The sequence below is a fragment of the Myxocyprinus asiaticus genome, chromosome 6 (assembly GCF_019703515.2).
Source record: "Myxocyprinus asiaticus isolate MX2 ecotype Aquarium Trade chromosome 6, UBuf_Myxa_2, whole genome shotgun sequence".
Taxonomy (NCBI): domain Eukaryota; kingdom Metazoa; phylum Chordata; class Actinopteri; order Cypriniformes; family Catostomidae; genus Myxocyprinus; species Myxocyprinus asiaticus.
The window spans coordinates 4995211-5023167 of record NC_059349.1 but is presented as its reverse complement, the minus strand read 5'-3'; the positions used below and the strand labels follow the sequence as shown (position 1 = coordinate 5023167).

The 27957-nt window shown below is 37.9% G+C and overlaps 2 protein-coding genes across 3 annotated transcripts; both read left to right on the top strand.

Annotated features, from left to right (window-relative positions):
- Positions 1-782: 782 nt before the first annotated feature.
- On the top strand, positions 783-10932 carry LOC127442922 (gastrula zinc finger protein XlCGF8.2DB-like). 2 transcript variants are annotated; one of them, XM_051701315.1, is made up of 3 exons: positions 783-804; positions 1609-1751; positions 8879-10932. In XM_051701315.1, exons 2-3 carry the CDS (start codon positions 1679-1681, stop codon positions 9967-9969), a joined length of 1164 nt encoding a protein of 387 aa, XP_051557275.1. In that variant the 5' UTR covers positions 783-804; positions 1609-1678; the 3' UTR covers positions 9970-10932. The 2 variants fall into 2 exon arrangements, with proteins under 2 accessions (XP_051557275.1, XP_051557276.1); XM_051701316.1 differs by lacking the exon at positions 783-804 and adding an exon at positions 805-891.
- A 1188-nt stretch (positions 10933-12120) lies between these two features.
- Positions 12121-26854, top strand: LOC127442973 (gastrula zinc finger protein XlCGF8.2DB-like). The gene is made up of 3 exons (XM_051701437.1): positions 12121-12408; positions 22765-23028; positions 25380-26854. The coding sequence occupies exons 2-3, from the start codon at positions 22974-22976 to the stop codon at positions 26201-26203; spliced, it is 879 nt and encodes a 292-aa protein (XP_051557397.1). The 5' UTR covers positions 12121-12408; positions 22765-22973; the 3' UTR covers positions 26204-26854.
- The last annotated feature ends 1103 nt before the right edge of the window (positions 26855-27957 follow it).

Here is a 27957-nt window from a genome sequence, read left to right as displayed (position 1 = left end):
ATATACATTTCCCCTGGTATGCCTTATTCACTCTGTCATATGCAAAGTCCGAGAGGACAAGGAAACGGTTCTATTAGTTGTGCCGAAATGGCCCAACCAGCCATGGTTTCCTGAAATAATAGAGATGCTGTACAGCTTGCTCACCATGGGAAATACCACTGAGGAGCGATCTCCCCTCAGGCGCGACGCACAATCTGGCATCCCCAGCCCCAGCTGTGGAACCTGCATGTGTGGCCTCTGAACAGGGCGCACTACACACACAAGAACTGACGCGTTCAGTCATTTTTTTGTCTGATAGAATTTTGAAAAGCTTGCAGAAAATCACCTTTATGAAATGGAAAAGCCACAGATTTTGCAGAATGACCCACATATGTTAGGCTGTATGTGCTCTGCACGTTTGTATGTATACTACATATACAGGCTGTAATATTTCCTAGGTAATAGGTCATTAAAATATAAAATACATGCACTTTTATTTGTAGACTGGAAAACAAATGTACCCCGATAGCATGCGCACATCACCCAGATGTCTGTTTAATGTGTGTGTTTACATCCGGAATATGTATTTTTAAGGTTGTTTGCTCTTCTGCAAGACATCTCGGAGAAGTATGTGTGCTATCTGGGTAGCATATTTAATTTAATTTCAATATATAATTATATATAATATATTTGTATAGTTTACAAAACATTTTTTTAGTTCCCATGCATTATAGGATTTTAGACAAGGTAGAGTGAAAAGACTCTTATTTTGGTTTTTCGAACTGGTCCTGTTTGGTTACGTCATAAAGGATGCGCCGCCGAAAGGTAGACTCAGCTGTTTTTGACAGTTTCGGTGTCTAAAACGATACAAAACGTTAAAAAGTGGTCTAGTTTTTTCAAAAGATCAGGGTAGTGAGTATGCTCTGCTATTATGTCATTGCCCCTAATTTTATCATATTTTCTGTTTTTTGTTTTGTTTCGTTTTTTTTTTTAATTAAACAGCGCGGGGTCTCTTATGTACTGCAGCGATTTAAATTGAATTAAACTAAATATATTAAAAAGATAAAGCCATATCAAAACAAGCCTCCTCGCACATGAGATTTGGCTTGTCAGTTAATAGTCGCGTTAACAAAACAGCAGCGATTTCTCAGTGACCTCTTTATATAGAGACAGAGATGAGGGGTACATTTACACTGGGCACTAATTAGACAAGAATCCATTAGATATTTATCATCAGTAATTTTAGGCTAATTACAAAAAACAAAATAATAATAATAACAACACATTCATTATTATTGTTGATGTTTTGATAGAAATTGGTGGTCTTCAACAGGGGGTCTGCCAATTATAATTTTTTTTATCCCAAATTAATTTTTGTGTATTTTATATATGTAACAGGTGGGTTCACTAGTTTTTTGTTTATGCATCGTCAGTGCATAATAAGTGTCAGAACTCCTGGTTGGATTTTGCATGTTTTGATTTGCACTCTTTGCCTCGTAACATTTCTAGCGTAAAATCATTTTTAGAAATCAAAAAAAGTCTCAAAACTACTTTAAAACAAGTTTTAAAACAGCACATAGCTTAAACCGTATAAATGTGATCATTTATTTTTATTTTTTATTTTCTCAGATCTGTAGTCAATTCACAAGTGAAAAGGCCACTTGGATTCTAATGATTAGGAAACACTTCTGTTGTAAAGATGGAGTTTATTAAAGAGGAGAGTGATCCAGAAGCATGCACAGTGAAAAATGAAGACACTGAGGAACAAAGAGGTTGGTGTCCATTCATCATTAATAACTGCAGAACTGAACAAAGATTCAGGCATTTCATCAGAATTAACACTTATAAATCTTAATAACTGTGAAATAATATAATTAAGGCAATAAAAAAGTGCAACATTATGTATTTGTATTATGTTATGTGTTACTTTGTTACACAACAGTTAGATCTGGTCTTCGAATGTGGTTGGACGAGAGGTGTTCCAAGAGTGCTGATATAGGAATCCAACAGCACTGGGACTTTTTTACTGTTTGTTTCACTCCGTTTGTGTGTGGCGTTCCAAACCAGAATAATGAGAGCTACCCAGATAACACACGTATGTCTCCGAGATGTCTATTTTAAATCTTTTCATCCGAGACATACTTATTGACATATGTTTTATAGACGTGTTGCATATGAGGAGACAATGTTAAAAAATATGTCTTCCAGGGGCCTGGGTAACTCCGCGAGTATTGACGCTGACTATCACCCCTGGAGTCGTGAGTTCGAATCCAGGGCATGCTGAGTGACTCCAGCCAGGTCTCCTAAGCAACCAAATTGGCCCGGTTGCTAGGGAGGGTAGAGTCACATGGGGTAACCTCATGGTTGCTATAATGTGGTTCTCGCTCTCGGTGGGGTGCGTGGTGAGTTGTGCGTGGATGCCTCCACATGAGCTACGTCTCCACGGTAATGCGCTCAACAAGCCACGTGATAAAATGCGCGGATTGACGTCTCAGACGCGGAGGCAACTGAGATTCGTGCTCTGCCACCCGGATTGAGGCGAGTCACTACGCCACCACGAGGACTTAGAGCGCATTGGGAATTCCAAATTGGGGATAAAAAAAATAAATAAAAAAATATGTCTTCCAGATGTAAACACACACATCAAATAGACATACAGGAATGGGTAATGTATGTGTGCTATCAGAGTAGAGGTAGTGAAATTGAATCATCCTTGTGAAATTACACATTTAAAACCAGGAGATGGCGACAAATGAACATCTGTACATGTTATGAGGGACTTGTCCTTGACAGAGTTTCTTCGTTGTCAGTCAGTAAGTGGATTTACTCAAAGTCAGAACATCGTATTGTCTCTCATGCAGCCTTTAAGTGCTAAGTATCGTAAATATGAGTTTCCTACTTAGAAGTTGCATATAAATGTCCTCTCAAGTCATAATTGTGACTGGGAAACTCTGAGATAATTTTCATAATTCATACATGAGTTTCCGAGTTGGGAGGAAAAATAAACTTTCAACATGGTGAAGGAGAGTACGGTTTCTATTGTGAATAATGGTTTCATTTATTTTTCTAAATGCAGCTGCCTTGTTATCGCTTGTTGTTTCAGCCTTAATCATAGCATGTATCTGACCAAAATTCCATTATTATTAGCAAGCTGACTGACACATATTATGGTGTTATATAAGAGTTCCCCAAGACATATGTATCAGTAAACCTGGCAGTTTACTTCAGAAGTGGGAAGTAGGATAATTCTGACAGCACGTGAATGCAGCATCTCTCCATGATCACCATCTGCTGGCATTAAATGAGTGGTGGTGGCGTAGTGGACTAAAGCACTGAACTGGTAAGCAAAAGGTTGCTTGTTCAATCCCCACAGCTGTCACCATTGTGTCCTTGAGCAAGGCACTTAACTCCAGGTTGCTCCAGGGGGATTGTCCCTGTAATAAGTGCACTGTAAGTTGCTTTGGATAAAAGTGTCTGCCAAATGCATAAATGTAAATGTGTAATTTCACATGGATGAATCAATTTCACCACCTCTACCCTGGTAGCACACATACATCACCCATACCTGTATGTCTATTTGATGTGAACAAAATGACTCTAATGAGCCAGTTCTTTTGAATCTACAGCGTGCAACATCTGGCCCATCTGGTGTTGTTTGATTCCCGAACAAATGATTCTAATCAGCCCTTTTAACCCTTATGCACTGTTCATCATTAAATCACATTCCAGTTGTTCCCAGTCAAACATGACTGGAAACAATAAATGTGCAATTCTTTGAATTGTTATGAAAGAAATGTAACAACTCTAAATTAAATAATGTAAAAGCTCTAAAGTTGCACATTTTGGGTGTCCATTTAAAAACAAAAAACAAAAAAGATGAAATTCCAAGTATAAACACTAGATGGCTGCAGAGAGCTACTTATTCATCCCTGGTTGAAGAGAAGATGATTTCTAGATTTTGTCATGAGTTCTGCATTTAGATATATATTTAAACATGATCAAAGACTACTTTTGTCAAAGTTTAGCATTTTTTTGATTTGTTTGAGGTTATTTTTGTCAGTTTATGCATACCTGAAATGAGTAGTATAACAAGTAATAAACTAATTTATCCCTGGTTGTAACAAGATGAATGTATGTGTGTGTGTGCGTGTGTGTGTGTGTGTGTGTTCAGCATTGTAGATGTGTTATGGTCTCACCTATTCATTTGTGTGTGTGTGTGTGTGTTCTGCATTGTGGCTGATTTTATTTTATTCAGTTTTATAGTCTGACCAGTTCAGTTTTGTGTGTATGTGTGTGTGTGTGTGTGTTTGTGTGTGTGTGTTTGTATTTTGCACACTTGATGTTTGGTAGTTTAACCCTTTCATGTCTGTGTGTTTTTTCTGCATTGTGGCTGTTTTTTTTTTTTTTTTTTTTTGTTTTTTTTTGTTTTTTTTTAGATTTTATCTAATAAATAATGAAAACAAATCTGTGATTTTTAGTGTTTCCCATTCATTTCCTATGGTGGTCACTTTTGACCAGGAACAGTAGAAGTGTGACTTTTTTTCTACCACTTAGACTGATCGAATCAACTCTTCTTTGTGTGTGTTCAGATATCAAATGGACGAAAAGTCACCAAGTCTTGTACCCGTCAGATAAAGGAAACCAGTTTTACTGAAGAAACAAATTGATTTCTGTCAAAAATGACGGAACGGTGCATGAGGGTTAAGTGAATGCTTTAGTCAGAGTGGTTACTTACACTGATGTGCAAGTTATGAATGTGAATGAAAATGTGTAGTTAAAGATACACATGAGTTCATGTAATAAGTGGAATTTTATAAAATAAATTGAATAATGTTATAAAATTTCTTGTTTGTTTAGATTTTATGTTTAATATATAGTTAGGATCAATTATTGGATTGCATTTATGCCTCTAAAAAGTATGCAAACATGCCTTTTACACATTAGTGTAGTCTAGGGAATACGCAGGCATACGCCGTATGCCCACTTATCTTTTTTAGGATTTTGCGTATGCCCACCTAAAATAAGTGATGATATGTATGGCCGCCAGAACAACGAGTAGGCTTTTGACCCGGAATTTTTTCAATCTAATAACACGATGCCGCAGCACAGTTGAGTGTAGTGTGTGTGTGTGTGTGTGTGTGTGTGTGTTTTATTATTATTATTATTTTAAAAAGTGTACAGAGATTCTCTCCAAACGCGCACGGAGCAGTGGGAGGTGGGAGCGCAACTGATGGCACAGGCAAGACAGGCAGTCCGACTTAGCTGATCCACCAATCAGAACGTTAATTTCAGACACGATTGGATATTTGCTAACCAATCATACTTTCCATTTCGTTAAGGGGCGGGACATTTCCAGCGTTTAATGCTGATACACAAGCATCCCTGGAGTAACCATAATTTGCGCTGTAAATTTATTTCCCTGTTAAACGTATATATATATATATATATTTGTATTGATAAATTCACAGTATGCCCACCTCTTCAGAAACTACTATACCAATGCTTTTACAAGAAATTTAATTACATTTATTTCTGATTTGTTATATCTGCTTTGTAGAAACCTGAAATTATCTCATCATTTGTTAAGAGGCTGCATAAGGCAGTAAATGCAATAAGAATTTCTTGTTTACAAATAATTCTTCCTCCAAAGTACTAAAAGATTTGTTACTTAAATCATTAAGAGGAATCGGAACCAGAATTTGTAAATTCCTAACGATTCCCATCCCTAATTAAAGAAATATCACACTCGCAATTGTGCCGTTTTGTCCGTATGTTAACACGGTGATTACCTGCAGTCTCATGCGTACGGCTGAATCACAGCTGTGCTGATATACGGGAACAACAGCACTCTTGCTCGTGTAATATTTCTTTACTAGGGTTTTTCACACTGCACTTCTATTGTCTTTTTAAAACCCTGGCAAAGCAACGTTTCACACTTCTAATTTTGAAAAGGGTGTTAGCACCACTTTTAACCAGGGGTTATGAAACCCTGATCTGTTATGAGTTTAATTTAAACTGTGGCAGCGCAGTGACACCTCTGTGTGCACCAGAGACAGAGTAAGATGCTAGAAACAAATGGTCAGACGCGCATATACTAAAGCCAAGTGCACACTACGGAACTGATCGCAGCCTAATTGTATCAACCACACAACCATTGTCACCGACTGAAACTACGATCACGAAATTCATTTACGAACTCAAGCACTTAGCAGTCAACCTGACAGAAGCAGAGATCTCATGTAGCCATTCTGGACCAGCAACCAATAGTTGTGGTTATATTTATAGGCTAGGGATCGATTAATTCTAAATAATAAAAAAACTTGAGGACAAGATACATTGTGATGCATTGTAAATTGCTTTGTAATCGAATTGTTACCCTTTAAATCGTAATCGAATCGTGAGGCCAGTGAAGATTCACACCTCTAGTTTTCGTGGTGTGTTTCAGAAGAGATAAGACAAAAAGAGATGATTTGCTTGGTGACATATCCACAGAAGAGTAGAGCCATTTACATGTTGCATGTCCGTTGTGAGCTGTTTTTGTTCAGTCATTGTGATGGAGACCACAAATAAGAATGTTAGCCCGTGGTTTACAAATGTACAGTGTGATACCTCGGAACATGAATACTAGGGCTGAAACGATTAGTCTACATTATCGACAATGTCGGCGATAAAAAAATTATTGACAAATATTTTAGTTGTCAAATAGTCGTTTGAGCTCATTGGACATAACATGAGATCATATGAAACTCTAATGATTATGTGCGAGAGCACTGCAGCTGATAGAGGCGGGCAGAGAAGAAGACGTAGCTCATAGTCCAGACGCACTCCAAACTTTCCAAACAGCTTGAGGTGATGTAGATCACAAAGTATGAGGGAATTATACAAAAGTACAAAATAAGTAAATAGAAGAGTCAGTGTTGTCGTGAAATAAAATAGAGCTGGTGTTCCACTGGAGCAAAACTTGCTTGTTAGAGTGTCTAAAAAGAAAACACCCCAGTGTTATATCTTTAATGCATCCTTAATTAAAGTTTAAAATAATAAAGAAGTGGGTCATCTAAATAAGCACAAATTTCAGAACTGCCATTTCTCTGTGCGGTCAGAGCAGGGGCGTAATGCGTCTATTTTTTTGAGGGGGCACCAAGGTCAGCCATCACAACCCCAATCCAACCGACAACCCTAAATGCCGGCTGATTAAAGTCATGTCTAAGTGGTCAATGACACGCAGCAGCCACGAAAAGATAACATATTTTTATCTTGTGCAGTGTGTGCTAAGCAGTCATGAAACAAAGCGTCTGATGTCTCCTGAACACAAGCGCTGCATTTTCGATCTGTTCAGCTTCCCGCCGCCTTTTCCCCATTGAAAATACGGAACCCGCAGCTACCGAGGAACCATGTAAAACTGCCTTTCATTACTTAAAGTTTTTATAATGACTGAAAAGGTGAGGATTCACACTGAAATAGGATAATAAACCGCTGCTTTCTTTAAACATGAAGAAAAGAGTGTAAAGATGCCACAAAACTTGTCAAATGCATTTCAGCACCAAAGTAAATGAACACCAACCGATCAAACAAAAACATAGAAATAATCTATATTAGATTATATGAAAAAATGATTCACTGTTCCACAGAGATCAGGCATAGTTAGCAAACATTAACTGCACTGAAGTTGATGCAATTAATTAATTTTTATTTCCATAACACCACGCTTTCCCTGGTTGCTCGACCTTCCCCGTAAGCGCTATCTTCGAAGCAGCCACAGGACGTCGCATGTAGCGAAACGACTCGATTGGACCTTGGACTGACAGAATTTAGGCAATTGAATTAATTAATTCTGCCTCAGACATTCTTTTTTACCTGCAATAATCATGTAATTTAATTATCGAAGGTACAAATATGTTTTTGGAAGTTGTTTTTTTCACAGAGACGCTCATCTGTCGCACGCGCTTGTGACGGCTTGCAATGTATTTAATCATAATAAATCGTGACGCAAGAGGAAATCGGTGGTTACACAGCTCTATTAAGAAGAGAGAGTTTGTTTTTTGTAAGTTAAAGATGGATCAAAATAGGGTAGTCTAAGCCCATTAAACACTGCAACAATTTTTGGGCTTCTTTTCCAATATAAATATCTAAAAATTCCTATAAAAGAAGGTACACTTGAGGAGCTATACTGCAGAAAATAGTACAATTTGTTTTCAGAGAAAGTTGAATGTTGTGTTTTGTCTTGCTGCACTGGCAAAAGTATAAACAAGGAAAAAAATACACTTATATTCAAGATATATTCTCTGAAAACATGTCTAAATAGCTTATACTGTATGTACTTTTTCGAGTAAATGTATCTTGTTTTAAGGATTTTTAGATATTTGTAATGGAAAACAAGACACAAACAATCGATAAGAATAGGATTTTTTTGCAATTATTTTTTTACTAAGATAAACTTAATAAAAATCCTCAAGTATTATTTCCTCTAATAATAAGGTAATTTAGAGGTATTTTTAAAAGAAACTTCAATTCACTTTTCGTATTTTTTTAAGAACATGTTTAAAACAACCTTTTAACTTGAGGCACAAGCTGAATTTTCGGTTAAGAACTAATGATAAATCGATGAATAATCACCGATTAATTGGTCTAATAATCGTTAGATTAGTCAATAATCCAAATAATTGTTGGTTGCAGCCCTAATGAATACCCAGGGTTAATTATTAAACCAGGGTTAAGGATGTGTTCTTGCCACACAGGATAGAAATGACAATAAACTGTCTTGACTAAATGATCATAACCCTGAATAGCAGTTATCTACCACATTTGTTGGTATTGAGAATGACAGAATTATACGTCCGCACATCAAAGATCACATTTGTACCTCTTACGTTGATTTTTGACTGTGTGGTCATTTTCACAGGCTTAGAAGTGAAAGTGGAAAATGAAGAACCGAAGGAAGTGGAGGAGAAACGTCATGATCTAGAACCTCTCAATGTCACAACTGGAGAAAAATCTTCAAGTTCACCACAGACTGAAAATAGTTTCTCTCAGGAAACAACTTATAGAACAGAAGCCGAAAATCCTTTCACATGCCGTCAGTGTGGAAAGAGTTTCACACATAAAGGAAACCTTAACAATCACCTAAGAATTCACACTGGAGAGAAGCCTTTCACATGCCCGCAGTGTGGAAAAAGTTTCACAAGTCAAGGACACCTTAAAGATCACATAAAAATTCACACTGGTGAGAGACCTTTCACGTGCCCTCAGTGTGGCAAGAGTTTCACACGTAAAGGAAACCTTAGGGATCACATCAGAATTCACACTGGAGAAAAGCCGTTCACATGCCCTCAGTGTGGAAAGAGTTTTACATGTAAAGGACAGCTTAAGAGTCATATAGGAATTCACTATGAAGAAAGCCCTTTCACATGCCGTCATTGTGAGAAGAGTTTTAAAGTAGAAAGATACTTTAAGAATCACATGAGAATTCACTCTGAAGAGAGCTGTTTCACATGTCCTTACTGTGGGAAGAGTTTCCCATTTAAAGGACAATTCGAGGATCATGTAAGAATTCACACTGGAGAGAAGCCTTTTACATGCTCTCAGTGTGGAAAGAGTTTCACACAAGTACAAAGTCTCAGAATTCATCTGCAGTTTCACTCTGGAGAAAGGCGATTTAACTGTGATCAGTGCGGACAAAAATTTGTTTCGGCATCAAACCTGAGAAGACACGAGAAAACGCATACAAACAAGAGACCCTACGTGTGTTCTATTTGTGGGAAGAGTTTTGTGTTTCTCGACTACTTTAAAGAGCACCAGGTAATACATACAGGTGTTAGAGCTCATGTGTGCTCGGAGTGTGGAAAAGCCTTTGCTAGAGCCAGAGAGTTGAGACGGCACAGAAGAATCCATTCTAGAGAAAAACCTTGCAAGTGTTCACATAGTGGAAAAAGTTTCACTGTATCTGAAAGTCTGAAAGTACACGAAAGAGCGCATACTGGAGAGAAGCCATAGCATTGGCCTGTAAGTTTCAGCGAATCAAGTTATATAAAAGCTCATTTAAAAAGCACTGTCCACAAAGAGTGGTCAAAATGAGTTCATCAAGACTTGAATGAAATTTCTCCCAACAGACTAAATGATCATGTCCATGCTAATCCATTTTAGTTTGAAATTGCATTAATTTTTCTGCAATGACATTTTCTTCCACAGAAAATGGAGACTTTCAAGATTCGCACTTGTAACAGCATACTTTGAAAAATTATGACGTGAAGTTTTCAGTTTAAAGTGGATTAGTGGCCTTTGATGGAAATACATTTGAAGAAGGTCAAAGTATTTTTTCAGACAAGTATTTCTGTGAAATGCCACAATTTTTCTTGGAATGCATTTATATTATGTTTGAGTAGCAGTAGTACTAACTGTGCATGGAGACATTTGCGAAACTATGGGAGCAAGTCTATTACATCCATTCATATCCGTAACAATTTAAGTTATGTGCGAATCATAGTTGTGATGCATGGAAAATTAAAAACACTTGAGAATGAAGTAGCATAGCGCTGGTAGCTTAACCAACAAGAGTCAACAACTCATACTGTGTGAATGACATTATGTCATTTAGATTTTGTAATAAAGAAAAAAATCATTTTGGTCGCTCCAGTATTTCAAATGTGTACTTTGTATCAAGCTTTGCCACGTGCAAGTTTATTTATAGGATGTTGTTTATTTGTTGTTCTAAATTGGGGTGGGCCATACCAGAAACATGACCAATAGAAATTTGTCAAACTTTTATAGTATCGTTTTTCTGTCGTGTGCAAATGCCACCGCCTGATAGGGAACATATGAAGCCAATTTAGGGACTTTATTTTGAATCTGAAAAATATATGAACATACATGAAAGTGCGCTATTTTAAGTTACAGGTTTCAAGTTGTATTTTCATTTTTTATAGCTACAAATCTTTCTCAGTTTCAAATGTTCTTTTCAGCAGCAGGTTTCAGGTCTTTTTTTTTTTTTTCAGACAAACTTTTAAATAAAGGTTAACATGAATATATTTAATTATGTATGTTAATTAGGTGATAATGTATGTTTGAAAAATAACTTTCTCCTACTCAAAACTAGTATTGGTGGAAAACATTAATAGATGATTTTACTCAAATGTAGGCCTGTCATTTGTGTACTTCCACCATCCTGTGGTGTGTTCCCACCATCATTGTCTCATTGGAGTAAGAGAGTATTGATGTGTGACATTATCCAGCTAATTACTATTCACACCCAATTTCCATAGCCTATTTTAAAAAATGTTCAATCCAATTATTTTATTTAGGCTATTTATTTATTTATTTAGTCTCTATCTATTTACTTCAAGTTAAATATTGTAATTTGATTCATTTCTGAGCTGGCTTATAACTCTTAATTGAAACATTTTCTGGAATAGAGAAAATGAATAAGAAATGTCTTTGAATGAATGGAAAATTCAGTTTGCAGGGCGATCATCACTGAAGCTAAGTGATTTCCATGATTGTGGGCAAGGGCATAGATTTGGCTTGAACATTGCAGCGTGAAGCATTTACATGTTTCCATTGATCATGGTATAGATATTGGGGGGGGGGGGGGTGTACATGCTGGTTTTGATTATTTGGGGGGGGGGTTACCTCCCCACATCCCTGTGGAATATACGCACTTGATTGTGGGTAACTCTTCATCGATTTTGCACAAAGTTGAAATCACTTTAGGGCTTAATTAATAGGGTTTAATTGGTCATTATTCTGTTCCCATGCAGAATAATTCTGTGCAGAGGTAGTTCTGTGCTGTACGCTTTCAAAAATCTATTTATCTGGAGAGATTTTTATTTTATTACTATGTTATTATTCTCTCTCTCTCTCTCTCTCTCTCTCTCTCTCTCTCTCATTTTACTAATACAGTTAAGTTTAAGAAGTCCAGGATGTTATGGGCTGGTACATTATTAAAACTCCTGGAGCAAAATCGTGTCCCCCACTCTGGTTATGTATAGAGGGGAAACCGGAGGTAGTTTTCAAAATGTATACAAATTTATACACAATGTTGCAACTTTCCCCGACCTGACATTAATGACAAAATACAACAAATTTCGACGGCCATATATACTGTATCCAATGTAATATTATGATTTTACACATAAGGTAAAAGGTCTTTTATTTTGGCAATGGCTTGACACGACGTCATCAGTGCTGCGCCGCGACTCATTTGAGGAAATGCGTGTAATTTTGATCGCTGCCGTTTTTAAGGTCTATAACACGAATTAAAAAAATTAAATAATTAGGATGTTTTTGAAGTTTTTACGGATATGCTCCAACAATATCCAGGTATATCCATGTGAAATGGATGTTAATGATGATCGAATGTGTGTGTTATTTTACTGCGCGTAAAGCGCGCCTTCACATGAAGAACAGACATGGATTTTGCCTTTTCAAGCCATTCAGGTATGTTGTGGCATGTACTGTTTTTTATTTGTTTTATTTTTATTTTTATAATTTTTTTTTTTTACTTGTTTTTAATCTGTTGTGTGCAATTCGACAAAAAATGTCAACCACACCATGAAAAAAAAAATACGTTTTATTCGAACGTCTCCCTTTAGATTGTTTTTAATTTAGACAAATGTATTCACTGTATTATGATGCTTTAATTTATGTTCAAATAACTTTTATTTTCACTTTTTGTCAACAATAATAATTTTCTAGAAAAACAAGGAAATGTTTGAAAAATATGTAGCACTTTTGTCAAAACTTTTTATTATTATTATAAGAACTTCAATTATGATGTGTTTCAGTGCTGTGTTTCAGAGGTCAACTTAATATCACTCAAACAGTATTCATTCAAATAAGTTGATACTTTTTCTGTACAAAGCTAAATTATGTCCATGTTAAGGAGCATTGACATCAAGCGTTTAAAATGGGTACTGCAGTCCAAATTCAAAATACTGGAGAGAGTTGTCTCTCCCACCCCTTCAGACTGAGTAGGGGGAGGCTGCAGACCTGTAGCACAGGCAGTTTTATGCCCCTGCTATTCCTGATGCGTCCTATAGGGGGAGGAGGATATACGGCGAAATAACAATATTAAATCGATGCTCGAAACGTACACATTAATAACCATCCCGTCCATAGACGTTGACTAATTGAGTGGTTTTGTGAATTTAAATATAAACGTTACATTAAGATATCAGATAGACAGTGTAATGATCTGCACTACGGAGAGAGCTCTCGCGGCCGAAGCTACAGAGGTTAGTTCACTCTCCGTCTCTGTAGCGGATGTAACCCGATCCTTCCGACGGGTGAATATCCGCAAAGCCACGGGTCCAGACGGCATTCCGGGCCGCGTCATCAGAGCGTGCGCGAACCAACTATGTTTTTACGGACATTTTCAACCTTTCCCTCTCTTTGTCTGTAGTCCCAACATGCTTTAAAACGTCCACCATTGTGCCTGTTCCAAAGCAATCCAAAATAACTTGCTTAAATGACTGGCATCCTGTTGCTCTGACCCCCATCATCAGCAAATGCTTTGAGAGACTAATCAGAGATTACATCTGCTCTGTGCTGACTCCCTCACTTGATCAATTGCAGTTTGTTTACCGCAACAACCGCTCCACTGATGATGCCATTGCATCTACAATACACACTGCTCTCTCCCACCTGGAAAAAAAAGAACACTTATGTGAGAATGTTGTTTATAGACTACAGCTCAGCATTCAACACCATAGTGCCCTCCAAGCTTGATGAGAAACTCCGGGCTCTGGGCTTAAACAGCTCGCTGTGCAACTTCCTGTCAAGCAGATGCCAGGTGGTTAGAATAGGCAGCAACATCTCCTCATCACTGACCCTCAACACTGGAGCCCCGCAGGGCTGTGTTCTCAGCCCACTCCTGTATTCTCTGTAAACACATGACTGTGTGGCAACACATAGCTCCAATGCCATCATTAAGTTTGCTGATGATACGACGGTGGTAGGTCTGATCACTGACAATGATGAAACAGCCTACAGAGAGGAGGTGCACACTCTGACATGCTGGTGTCAGGAACACAGCCTCTCCCTCAACGTCAATAAGACAAAGGAGCTTGTGGTGGACTTCAGGAGAAGAGATAGAGAACACAGTCCCATAACCATCAATGGAGCACCAGTGGAGAGAGTCAGCAGCTTCAAGTTCCTGGGTGTCCATATCATTGAGGAACTAACATGGTCCATCCACACTGAAGCCGTTGGGAAGAAGGCTCATCAGCGCCTCTTCTTCCTGAGACGGCTGAGGAAGTTTGGAATGAACCACCACTTCCTCACACGGTTCTACACCAGCACTGTAGAGAGCATCCTGACTGGCTTCATCTCCGCCTGGTACGGCAATAGCACCGCCCACAACCGCAAAGCCCTGCAAAGTGTGGTGTGAACTGCCAGACACATCATCGGAGGTGAGCTTCCCTCCCTCCAGGACATATATACCAGGTGGTGTGTGAAAAAAGCTCGGAGGATCATCAGAGACTCCAGCCACCCGAGCCATGGCCTGTTCTCACTGCTACCATCAGGCAGGCGGTATCGCAGCGTCAGGACCCGCACCAGCTGACTTCATGACAGCTTCTTCCCCCAAGCAATCAGAAGTGTTTTGAACTCTTGATTTCTCACGATCAGTATACATCAGCACTGCACTTTATTACTCTTATATCTCACACCGGACTGTCATAAATTATATTATTATTATATTATATTCTCTCTTAACAACTTACTATCAACCGACAGCCTGAATGTCAATACAGTACAATACTGTACATTCTATATATACTAGGTTGAAAATGAGCCAGCTGGTTCGCGCACGCTCTGATGACGCAGCCCGGAATGCCGTCTGGGCCCGCGGCTTTGCGGATATTCACCCGTCGGAAGGATCGGGTTACATCCGCTACAGAGACGGAGAGTGAACTAACCTCTGTAGCTTCAGCCGCGAGAGCTCTCTCCGCGAGGGCGGTGTTATTTCCCTCAAAACGAGCATAAAAAGTATTTAGCTCATCTGGGAAAGAGGCAGCAGTGTTCATGGCGGAGTTTTTATTCCCTTTAAAGTCCGTGATGATGTTAATTCCCTGCCACATGCTTCTAGAGTTGGTGGTGTTAAACTGTCCTTCGGTCTTGCTCCTGTACTGGCGTTTTGCGGTTCTGATAGTTTTTTGGAGGGCATAACTGGCTTGTTTATGCTCCTCCGCGTTCCCGGAATTAAAAGCGGAGGTCCGCACATTAAGTGCCGCGCGAACATCGTTATTTATCCATGGTTTCTGATTCGGATAGATCCGTATTGTTCTGGTCGGAACCACGTCCTCCACGCACGTTTTGATGAACCACATTACGCTATCAGCGTAAAGCTCGATGTCGTCATCAAAGGCGGATCAAAACAGTCTTGTAGCATAGAGTCTGATTGGTCCGACCAGCACTGGATCGTTCTGAGGGTGGGTGCTTCCTGTTTCAGTTTCTGCCTGTAAGCGGGCAGAAGCAGAATGGAAGAGTGGTCCGATTTGCCAGATGGTGGGCGGTGGAGGGATTTGTAGCCATCCCAGAAGGGAGAGTAGCAATGGTCCAAAACCCGGTCCCCTCGTGTGTTGAAACTAATGTGCTGGTGGTATTTTGGTGCGACTGATTTTAAACTGGCTTTATTAAAGTCCCGGTCACAATGAACGCGGCCTCAGGGTGCGCGGTTTCCTGCTCACTTATACTCCCATACAGTTCCTTGAGTGCCCGGTCTGTGTCGGCTTGTGGCGGGAAGTACACAGCATTGATAATGACCGCTGTGAATTCCCTCGGTAGCCAGAATGGTCGACACAGAAGCATGAGAAATCCCAGATCAGGAGAGCAGAAAGACTTGATAGAATGTACGTTTCTCTGATCACACCAGGATTTGTTGATCATTAAACATACACCACCACCTCTGCTTTTACCTGAGAGGTCTTTCGCTCTGTCCGCTCGGTGCACAGAGAACCCTGCGGGTTCAATGGCTGAGTCTGGAATCTCCGCAGACATCCAAGTTTCCGTAAGGCAGATAATGCCTTATCTCGTTGTATCTCGTTGGAAAGAGATCCGCGCTTTCAGCTTGCAGAGCTTGTTATCCAGAGACTGGACATTTGCCAGTAGAATAGTGGGTAGCGGGGGTCGATTTGCGCGGCGTCTTACTCTGATGAGAACGCCGGCTCTGTTTCCCCTTTTGCGTTTCCGCGGCCGTGCTGCCCAGACAAAGGGATCCGCTTGCGTGTTTGTAAACAGCGGGTCGGCATTGAGAAATTTGAAGTCCGGTTTACGGTGTGAAGTTGCTGAACCAATGTCCAAAAGTGTTTGTCTGTCGTAGACAATAAGGCAGACAACATCCAAGACAAAAAACATAAGAATTGTGAACAAAACAAACAAAACACTACTATGTTGTGTCGGAGCTCGCAACGCAGCAGCCATACTCGGCGCCATCTTGAGTCCAAAAATTCGCCCCTTCTAAAATTCCAAGGGCCATTTAGCCATCTGAGAAGAAAAAGACAACTTTTTTGTGAACAACAATTTATTTATTAACGCCCTTTATTAACAACATGAACTGCAGAAGTGTTGTCTTCTTGCCAGGCACTAGATGCTAAGATGCAAAGTCATGAAATTCAACCCACCAGACGCTAGGATGACTCCCCTATGACTCTAACTGTTGTTCAATCTGCCTGTCAAAATGCTCCCGCTCACTGATTAAAAAAAAAGTACTTTACTTTTCTTTGAGGGTTTGTAAAAAGTCGTAGTACAGAACAGACAGTGGTACAGGGAACAGCAGGAGGAGCATTTGTTAAGTATTGCTGGCTTCCATGGCTGCAGTGCGCTGTGTTTGCCTGCTTACTTGTTTCAAATCTGGCAACCCGGGGTGTCGAAATACTATTGGGAAATGGGCAGTAGGCGGGATCACACAGGCCAAAACACAAACAGAAATTCTGTCCCGGAACAGACATTTCAAAGTAGAATATACTGGCTGTAGCATTGTTTTGGAGAAGCCAGTATTTCAACTTAGCATGTTTCCTAAATCTCTAACATATTATGATAATTGTATGCTTTAGTACAGTAAATATATTACATATTGCTCCTTTAAGTATGATGAACAAATGGTCTCCCTTATTTTCTATAAATAAGCCTATATACCCTTAAGAATGCGTTACGGTGCCTCATTTCAAATAATATTGATATTAATGAGAGAACCACAACCACCGCACATTTGTTTACCATGAGGATTCTGATAGATTGCTACTTATTGCTTTGACCAGTGGCAGGTTTGAAGCTTACTGCATATGATTGACAATGTTTGGGAAGAGATCATTTTGACTTTGCGATTTGAAATGTAATATGAAAAACATTTATCATCTAAAGCCATCATTACACTGCAAAGGTGGCACAGAAGCTGCATCTGAAGTGGCATTTAGGTGTATTTACACAGCAGTTACAATTGCTTAAAATTTTTTATGAATATAGAAATAAGAAATGAATGAAAATATAAAATTAAATTTTTAAATATGAAATTAAATAGTTAAATATTTGTTCTATTATGACAACAACAAAGTTTAAGACTGCTCTGATGCTGCATTTAATTTACACAGAACCAAAGCAGCATCAGAACTGCCTTTGATACTCGGGGCTGAGCAGGCATAATTTTGTCTGGCTTTTATGTGTCATTGCGTCAGAGTACTCTAAAGGTCAAAGTATACTTTGCGTGTCCGCGTTGCTGATTGCAGCTATCAATTTTTAAAGAATCTACCCCACCTTTCCCTGAAAATGCTCCTTAGAATTTTTAACTCCATCTGAATATCGGGAAAAATCCCATCTGCCTGGCATGAAGCAGAAATAATACCTATTCCAAAGCCAGGAAAAGACCATAACAACCCCATAAACTACCGCCCTATAGCTTTAACCAGTTGTTTATGCAAAACAATGGAGAGGATGGTCAGTGATCATCTGGATACTGGAATCTAAACACCACATAAGTAACGCCCAATGTGGTTTCAGGAAAGGTCGATGCACTACAGATCACCTTATTTGTCTTGAAAGCTATATTCGTGAAAGCTGCCAATCTTCATTGAAAGTTTTTTATCGAACAGACTTTTTAGAGTTAAAATAGCAAACACCTTGTCTAACCTACATAAACAAGGACTTGGAGTACCTCAAGGAAGTATCCTATCAGTAACCCTCTTCAGTATTAAAATAAATAGCATTGCAAAAGTCATTGGCTCTGATGTCCTCTGTAGTTTATATGTAGATGATATCTGCATTTGCTACAAGAGCAAGTACATGAATACTATCGAGCAAAAAATCCAACGGAAGATAAACAAAATGCACTCCTGGTCAACACAGAACGGTTTCAAGTTCTCACAAACAAAAACCATCTGTATGCATTTCTGTCAGCTTCATTCGCTACACAATGAACCAGAGCTGTTTATGGATGGAGTCCCCATTAAAGTTGTTAAAGAGAACAGGTTTCTTGGTATCACTTTTGACAACAAACTGTCTTTTATTCCTCACATTAAATCACTAAAAAAGAAATGTTTTATAGCTATGAATGTTTTAAAGGTTTTATCCAAAACCAAATGGGGAGCAGACAGCTCAACTCTCATGAACTTGTACAGAACCATTGTATGCTCAAAGCTGGACTATGGAAGTATAATTTATGGATCAGCTAGGAAGTCATACATACGACTTTTGGACACTGTACACCACCAAGGTATACGACTAGCTTTGGGAGCCTACAGAACATCACCAATCCAAAGTCTCTATGCGGAAGCCAATGAACCTTCCTTGGAAATCAGACGCCTAAAGTTGGCCTTACAATATGCAACCAAACTTAAAACAAATAAAGAAAACCCAGCCTATTCAGCAGTTTTCCCACTTCAGCATTCAACAATATATGAAAAAAAAAAAACAAGTTTCATTCGTCCATTTGGCCTACGTATAAAAACCCATCTGGAGAATCTGAAAGTGGATCTAAACAGTTTGGAACAGACACATTTCTGCAAAAATCCTCCATGGGATCTCAAAAGCCTAAAATCCATCTGGATTTAACAAGGAAACAAAAATCCAAAACGCATCCGAATGATTTCCATCAACAATTTCTGGACATAAGAGCAGTATACCCACAACATATCCCAATATCCCATGCACAGATGGATCTAAATCTGGAAATAAAGTGGCAGCAGCTTTTGCAACAAACCAACTGTGTCAGGGTATCCACATCCCTGACCAAAGTTCAGTTTTCACTGCAGAGGCAAACGCTCTACTACTGGCACTGAAGTTTATTGAGACTGCTCTACAACATTTTTATTTTATTTTATAATAACTGATTCAAAATCATGTCTTGAAGCATTGGAAGCTACTAAAACTGATCACCCAACAATCGTGAAGTTTTTAATCAAACTATCATCTCTTGAAGCAAAGAGTTTTAATATTATTTTCTGCTGGGTACCTGGACACTCAGGAAACTCCTGTAATGAACAAGCAGACAGAGCTGCCAGAGAAGCACTATCTACTGAGCCAGTAAAATGCCCTATAACTTCCACAGATCTGAAACCAACTCTGAATGTATATATCAAAAACAAATGGCAGTCGGACTGGGATCGATGTTTAAACAACAAATTACGGAAATAAATCTTGTTGTTGGAACAAGATATGTATTCCCTTTTAATAATGGCTGGGATCAAGACATTTATACACGATGCCAGTTAGGACATACAAGACTCACACACCAATTTTTACTATCAGGAGAAAATTCACCAAAGTGCTCATCTTGTCAGAACCCACTATCCATTAAACATATTTTACTGGACTGTCATACCTCTACACATCTGAGGAACCTGTATTATTCAGTTGATTCTTTTGAAAAGGTTTTTAATCAAGTGAATCCAAATGTAGTTTTAAGGTTTTTAGGAAAAAATGAATCTTAAACACCTCATTTAACTTAATTTAACTATTTTAAATAACTAAACCTGGTTCCCGCCATGAATATAGCTATAGAAGCTGGCATTGCCTAAAAAAAACAAACTAACTAAAGACCCTATACACTTTTGATACTTAAACTGTAATAAAAAAAATAAAAAATTTTTTTTTTTTGTGTTACATTATCTATAAGAGAGGTACAGGGGATGGAATGAGGTCCTGGGTCTCTAAAGACCCGAGGTATGTGTTTAAGAGTTAATGTACATTAATATGTATATCACTGTGCATGTAATATTAGCCTGGCATTAAAAATAGCAGTGAGGTTTGTCAATTAATTTGGACTAAGTAGTAAAATATCACATAAAAAGACTCTTTACATGCAACACTTTACAATACTTTACTATAAGTGTAGACCTATGACTTGCTGAACCTCACCAAAGCCAGCATAATATAACACATGAAGTATTCCTGCAACTGTGCTCTTTTTCTCACCACGCACAAGAAATCCTGAATTCAGTACAAATATGCATGTTTTCTTTTATAGAATTTTTTGTTATGCATCATATTTTATGCTATACCTTTTTTATTTAATGTACATTATTTCACATGTAGGCTATTTATTTTTATAACCGTACCTTATAATATACTATGTAATATTGTCCATCTATTAAAAAAAGAGAAGCTGGGTTCGGGAGGTTTTTTGGAATATACTCGAGGCAAAATACATGCATACTGTAATTATAAAGACACGCGATGTATGCAAACAGCCCAACAGTAAACAACTCCTCTCACTCACCCGAAAACACAGATTCTACACTCCTTAAAATGCATCAAAAACATGGAAAGCCAAATTAGGCAAATAAATGCCTTAACTGCGGCCACACTCCTCATTTCTAGAGTTGTCTTTTTTTTTGTTGAGGATTCTACAGTTATAATTAGAGCGTTCTCTAAGGTTAAATAAAAACAATCAGTGACACCTCGGTTGATGTGCTGTATCTAAATCTTTTATCGTTTACAATATTCATACTTTTTTTTATCCTCACTTCAGTGCATGTTTTGTGGTTTTGATTAGATCATCAAGTGTTCTAGGTTGAAGCGTGGGCATGCAAATAAAAATGCGACTATATAGAAACGTGCTTTGTCAGCACATACATTGTGTCATATATTCATATATTTTGAATAATAATAAACGTATTCCTCATTAAACCAAATCTGGTTAAAATGTACATATAAAGACAGGGCCAAGTCTCCATTTCAAAATAATAGTCCATTGTGTGTTTCAGGCTTATTTATAGTTGAAAGTCCCTCATTATGCACCAAATCTTCATTTTTTTCTGGTTATTATCGATTTTGAGTGCACAATAAACGCATATTGGAATTTAGATCTTTTGGACTCTTGTAGCCTCAATGTCTGTGCCTGTCATGTGTAATGAAATACTAAGAAATGTTTTAAACATTCTATAAATTGATTAAAAACACACCCATCGGCCGATTAATCTGTTATCAGCCTTCTCCACCTCCTTTGTTATCGGTATCGCAAATTACAATATCGGTCGACCTCTAAACATCTATTTTATGTGCCGATCACTGCTGCTGTAAGCACAAACTTTATATCTGATTTTACCTCAGGCAGTTTTCCACTAAATTAGCCATTTTTTTACTTGTCTGTGAGCTTGCTTGTTTAAATAATCCAGTGTTATATCTTAGATATCCAGAAACAAATATGCAGTCCAGCAGGAAAAGAATTCTAAACAAGTCATTGGACAAAAATGTTATTGACTGTTGATGATAACATTTCTTTATCATTTAAAGAATCTCAGCTTTCTAATGATACCTAGATTGAGCTTCTAGTCCACTCAGAGGCCGAGATATTAGATGAAACAATGGTGGTGGTGCAAGAAATTAAAATTAGACTGAATTTCTATGGACAAGCACATCTGTGAGGGCTAAAATGACTCATAGCGCCACCTACATTTCAGACTGTATTTTGTGATTGAGGACAAATTATTTTCCTATTTTCCCTAGTAGCTGCCATCTAGTGGAATGAAATTAGACTTTTTGCAGGGAGTGAACAGAACCAGAATTACATCATTACAAAGGACAAGAAAAATATTTTTGTTTTTTTAGCTTTCTGTTCATCATAAGATTGTAAACATATAAAAGTGTTATTTATGAATAACTGGAGTCTTTTTATTATTATTTGGGGGCCAGTTTCTTTTAATTAGTCCACAATATGTGTGAATGGTGAGCTTTTAAATTTGAGTCTGAAAAATTGCAGGTGGCAGAGTTTAAGGGGTTAAGGAATATGTTCCTCTTACCTCTTAGAATTTTTCTTAAAATAGTACAAGCTTATTCGTGCATGACATCAGAAAAACATCTTTGTGGGGTTTGGATCTAGAGTAATCAGATTATTTAAAAAGTGTAATCTACTATAAATTGTTACTGTTAATGTTTTTTTCTCTCCCCAATTTGGAATGCCCAATTCCCAGTGCGCTCTAAGTCCTCGTGGTGGCGTAGTGATTTGCCTCAATCCGGGTGGCGGAGGACGAATCTCAGTTGCCTCCGCGTCTGAGACCGTCAATCCGCGCATCTTATCATGTGGCTTGTTGAGCGCGTTGTTATTGTTGATGTTAATAATGTTACTGATTACAATGTTGTGTAATTTGTAATCAGTACCAGACTACATTTTTAAAAGTAATGTACTGCAGGCACTGTGCTCAATATAGCCACAACAAACCTCCGTAAAGAGTGATTAAGTGATAAAGTAAAAATATTGAGTAAATGTAAGCATTAAGCATGATGTTGTTCTCTTGCATGTTAACAGTTCTTTAATATGAAAAAAGTATACATATGTTAATTTGTGATTTTTGATTTTTACAGATCTTGTAGTTATTCATGCCACACAGCGAATCATACCACAAAATCTTCAGTGAAGCCACTCCCACAGCAATTCATCAATAAATGGTGGAAATATTCCCCTCATCCTACTGTAAAAGAGGCTAATTGGATTTAAAAAGCAAGAAACACTCTTGGGTTAACAACACCTTCTATGTGACATACTGCTGTTTATTGAAGAGGAGAGTGAAGATATGAGTGAATTAGAACTGTACAAAATAAAAGATGAAGATACTGAGGAACAAAAAGGTTGGTGGCTGTTCTTGAAGAAAAACAGACAACATGAGCGTAATTTTTGGGTGAACTACACCTTTAATGACTGCTGAGGAATATTGAGGTTATAAAGCTTCTTGCAGTTTACCAGATTTGATGGCTTTGTTTATAAAATCATAAGAGCTGTGAAATCATATAGTTAAACAATATAGCACTATTACTACAGCAGTGTTTGGTATAATCTTTACTGAAATCTAATTACTTTTAAGTCAAGTAGTGTAACCCACTGCAATTTAAATTATTTTAATCAGATTATGGTTCACTGAAAAAACTTGTTGGTTTTACTTTATTCAATTTTGTACATTGGTTCCACTTGATGAAAATGGGTTTCCTTAATATGAAATTAAAATGTAGGCTCTACTCAAATACTTTGTGTAGTAAAGATCTCAATTAATTCAGTTAACTTCACTTTAATTTGATCTGTCCAAATAACTCAATTGAACCTTGCAGTTGTAATATTAAATATTCACGTAAACCAACAATTGGATTAAGTAAACCTAGATGGATTGTACACATTAAAATTAAGTTGAGACCAAATGCTAAGAACTGTGTTGCATTAACTAATTTTAATTAAAGGGGTCACGAAAAGCTTTACATATATATATATATATATATATATATATATATATATATATAGTTTTATTATCTTCCCTGAGGTCCACTGATAATGTTAGTACAGTTTTTTTGCACCAAAACAGTCATAATTTAGTAATATATGATTTTCCACCCTGTCTCTGGCCCTCTGTCTGAAACGCTCAGTTTTGGTATTGGCGCCTCCTTAAAACTTCAACGTAAACGCCCACTGTTATGATTGGTTAACATCGTGCAGCCCCTCAAAATCAGACATATTTGAAACTCAATCGGAAGAGAATGAACAACCACACAATATTATAAAACTACATTTCAGGGTTTACATATAACGCACACCCAACACATTTCATCTGAATATATTAAACTGTTTATCTCAAGCACAACTGTTAACACTCAGCACCGTAAACTATCAAACAGACATGAAATATTCATGAATGAAATGGTTTACTTACTGTTTTGCATCGGGTCCAATTGTTTTAAACTGCCCCATCCTTCAATAATAGTTGCTTTGCAAAGCTTGAATCGTATTATGACTGGTTCACAAGCAATCCACACTGACATGAGCTGACAAAACATACAGTCCACGCTGAAATACGATGACGACACATCCATATGATGCACACACATAGTCCAAAGCATGGTGTGAACTAGACGCAAACACATACAGCATTACATCGCCGGTAAGGTATCAAAGACGTCCATCTAGTGCATGTTTTCATACACCAACAGTTAAAAATAGCACAGATGGGCAAAAAAATGCTTCAGAGTTGTAACTTGACACCTTGTCTTTTAAAAGCGGTGCGAGATATGTATAAACCAGTCAAAGATGTTTGTCTAGTGCATGAATTTATACAAAAATAATCCAAAATAGTCCAGATGGGTTCCCTTTGGTGTTCAGGAATAGTGAGGCCACAGAAGGTCCTTCTCTCCCTCTCTCTCTAAGGACGAACTGAAGCAACAGTGGGCGGGGCCAAGGTTGAGATGATTTTAAGTAGGCATTGATGTTTTTGAGCTGTAGAGGTGGTCATGAATTAATGTACCCCAAGTGACATGGGGTAGCCGCGGAAGAAGAGAACGAGGCGTTTTTAAAAAATATCAAGGAAAATGTTATTCCTCATGACATGACCCCTGTAAGTTAATTGAGCAATCACTAAAAATCAAGTTGAGTGAACACCATCTGTTTGAAGTCTGAATCCACTTGAACATTTCATAGCAATTTGATCATATCACTTTTTGATGACTGTGTGGAATTTTACCTGGAATTTACACAATATAGTTATGTTCTTGCTTAAATGTAAATGTATTAAGATGTACTAGTTTAGTGTTTTCAGTAGAGCTGCTTTCCCTTTTTTCAGTGTTACTGATTTGCCATTAAGGTAATAAGTATTACTTGGGTTACAAATTTCTAAAATAATATTATTTGTTTAGAAAAGATTTAAAACATGAATTGTTCATATGAATGTCTGTGACAGCTGAAGGGACAACAACAATGAACAAGGAGGAGATATAGACTTTATTTTGTGTGGGGAAAAAAAACATTTCTGTGAACTGTTTTAGAAAGTAACTTAGAAGTAAAGGAATTTTTAATGTGATTACTTTCCACGAAGTAATCAGTAATTTTATTAACATTTTAGATACGTAATTATTCAGCCGTTAAATTGTAGTCCCCTATATTTTCATTCAGTTCACATCTTTCCCTTTTGAATTATTTTTTCTATTCTTGAATTTAATTTTAGACCTGATGGAAGTGCAAGAGGAAAGTCAAGTACTGAATGAAGTGGAGGAGAAGCAGCAGTATCAGGAACCTCATAATGTCAGAACTGGAGAATCAAAAAATTCTTTCACATGCCCTCAGTGTGGAAAGAGTTTCACACGAAAAGGAAACCTGAAGAGTCACTTTATAATTCACACTGGAGAGAGGCCTTTCACGTGCCATCAGTGTGGAAAGACCTTCACACGAGAAGGACACCTTAATAGACACACAAGAATTCACTCTGGAGAGAGGCCTTACATATGCGCTCAGTGTGGAAAGAGTTTCACACGTGAAGGATACTATAAGGATCACATGAGAATTCACACTGGAGAGAGCCGTTTCACATGCCCACAGTGTGAAAAAAGCTTTACATGTAAAGAACATCTTAATGATCACATAAGAATCCACACTGGAGAGAAGCCTTTCACATGTCCGCAGTGTAAAAAGAGGTTTGCACGTAAAGGACACCTGAAGTATCACATGAAAATTCACGCTGGAGAGAAACCGTTCACATGTCCTCAGTGTGGAAAGAGTTTCACACATAAAGGATACTATAAGTATCACTTAAGAATTCATACAGGGGAAAAACCGTACCAGTGCTCCCATTGTGGAAAGGGTTTCACGGTGTATGGAAACCTGAAAACCCATGAGAGAGTGCATACTGGAGAAAAGCCATTTCCATGCCCTGCATGTGGGAAGAGTTTCAGCGAATCAAGTTATCTAAAGACACATTTAAGAAATCATTGCCCACAAAGAGAGGTCTCAATAAGCAAAGTTCATCTTCAGGCTTCAGTTCCAAGTGAATAGTGTGAAGTTGTATGAATATGGAATTTTTCCCAAGTGAGTAATTTAATCTAAAGGTGGCTTAATCTAATCCCTCTTCTAATCTTAATAGCTCCAACAACTGAAAAAGCACTTCCGATGAGTTTGAAAAAAAAAAATCGTGGTCTCGTCAAGTGACCGATGAGCTTTTACTCACACTTCTTCTCACAACTCAGTACTTGGAAATCTTGTGACAGACCAGCGACTGAAGAGAGTGAGATTTTAGCTGTCAGCTGTCAGTAGGTTTGACACCCTTAGCCAAAATCGAGATGTTTGTAGACGGCTAGCGGGATGCCATCTTAAGAGGGAAAGTTTTCAAAATGCTTTAACCTTGAGGTGTGAAGTTTGTACTTGTTTGACAAAGGAAATGTATGGGAGGCCAAAGTTTTTGATCAGAAATGTTACTTTTTAGTAATGTTTTTGTAGTAGTGCTTGTCTTTTATGTTAGAGTAAATTCATTCATTGTGCATGGGGGCTTTTATCAAACAAGGGGAATATTTGTCTATTATCAATTTTGTCAATCATAGCTGTGAAACAAATGAAAAAATTTGAATGAAATAATTTAAAGACAGTCAACAATCCTTACAGTGCGGTTAATAATATATCTATTGAAATAAAGTAATTTTGGTTACTCCAGTATTTCTACTGTGTAATTTGTTTACCAGAATCAGCCATCCTTTAGTGTGTGGTAGTTCATGATTGAATATGGTCTTATACCTAGGATTGGTTGATTTCCTGGTAGAAATAATAATATAATAATATATATGAATCAGTGATTTCAATAGGAGCCCAATTCCACATATTTTCAAAATGCATGTTTTGAATTATTTAGGTGACATTGTTCATGAATGTGTGCAAGAAAATTCCAAGGAGTAAAGCCAAATGCTGCAACTGTGGGGGTGAACATAGTGCTGGCAATGTGGGGGTGCTGAGTGCAAAATGTGAGGGTATACGAGGGGTTATCATATGCTGAGACTCTGTGGAAAGTGAAGAGGCCGATGCAGGGCGCTGAAAAGGGGATCACACCAGATCAGATTATTGTAGTCCAGAATCAGCAAAGAGAACAAGAATACACTGATAATCGACAGAATAGCATTCGTTGCTTTCATGGCAGAAGTAGTAAACTGCACTGCACAAACAGGAAGTGGGACAGAAAGAATTAAAATAATCATAAAAGCAGCAAACATTCAGGACATTTCAGTGGAACAACTAAGTGAGAAGCTTAAGGAGCAGGTAACAATCTCACAGGGGTCAGATGGTGGGACATAATAGTGTGAATAATTTTACAATGGAATGCTAGGAGTATTATAGCAAACGGGTTAGAATTTAAGAAATGTATAGAAGAACAGGAGAAAAAGCCACACATAATATGCATGCAAGAGACTTGATTAAAACCTAACCTGGATTTCGTTCTACAAGGGTATACAGTTGTTTGCAGGGACAGAAAGATTGATAATGGGGGTGGAGTGGCCACACTTATTAAGGAGGTTGTGGGATATAGGGTTATACAAGTGAATAAAGAGCATAAGTCAATAGATACTGAAGTATGGGCTGAGGCACAAACGTTAAGAATGGTTCATTTTTATAATCCATGCTATAGGCAAAATAGGGAAGCACTTGACACAATTGGGGGATGCAGTAATTATAGAATGATGTGGTGTGGGGATTTTAATGCACATAGCACGTTATGGGGAAGCACAAGCACTGGTCATATTGGAAGCACAGGGGAGGAAGTAATG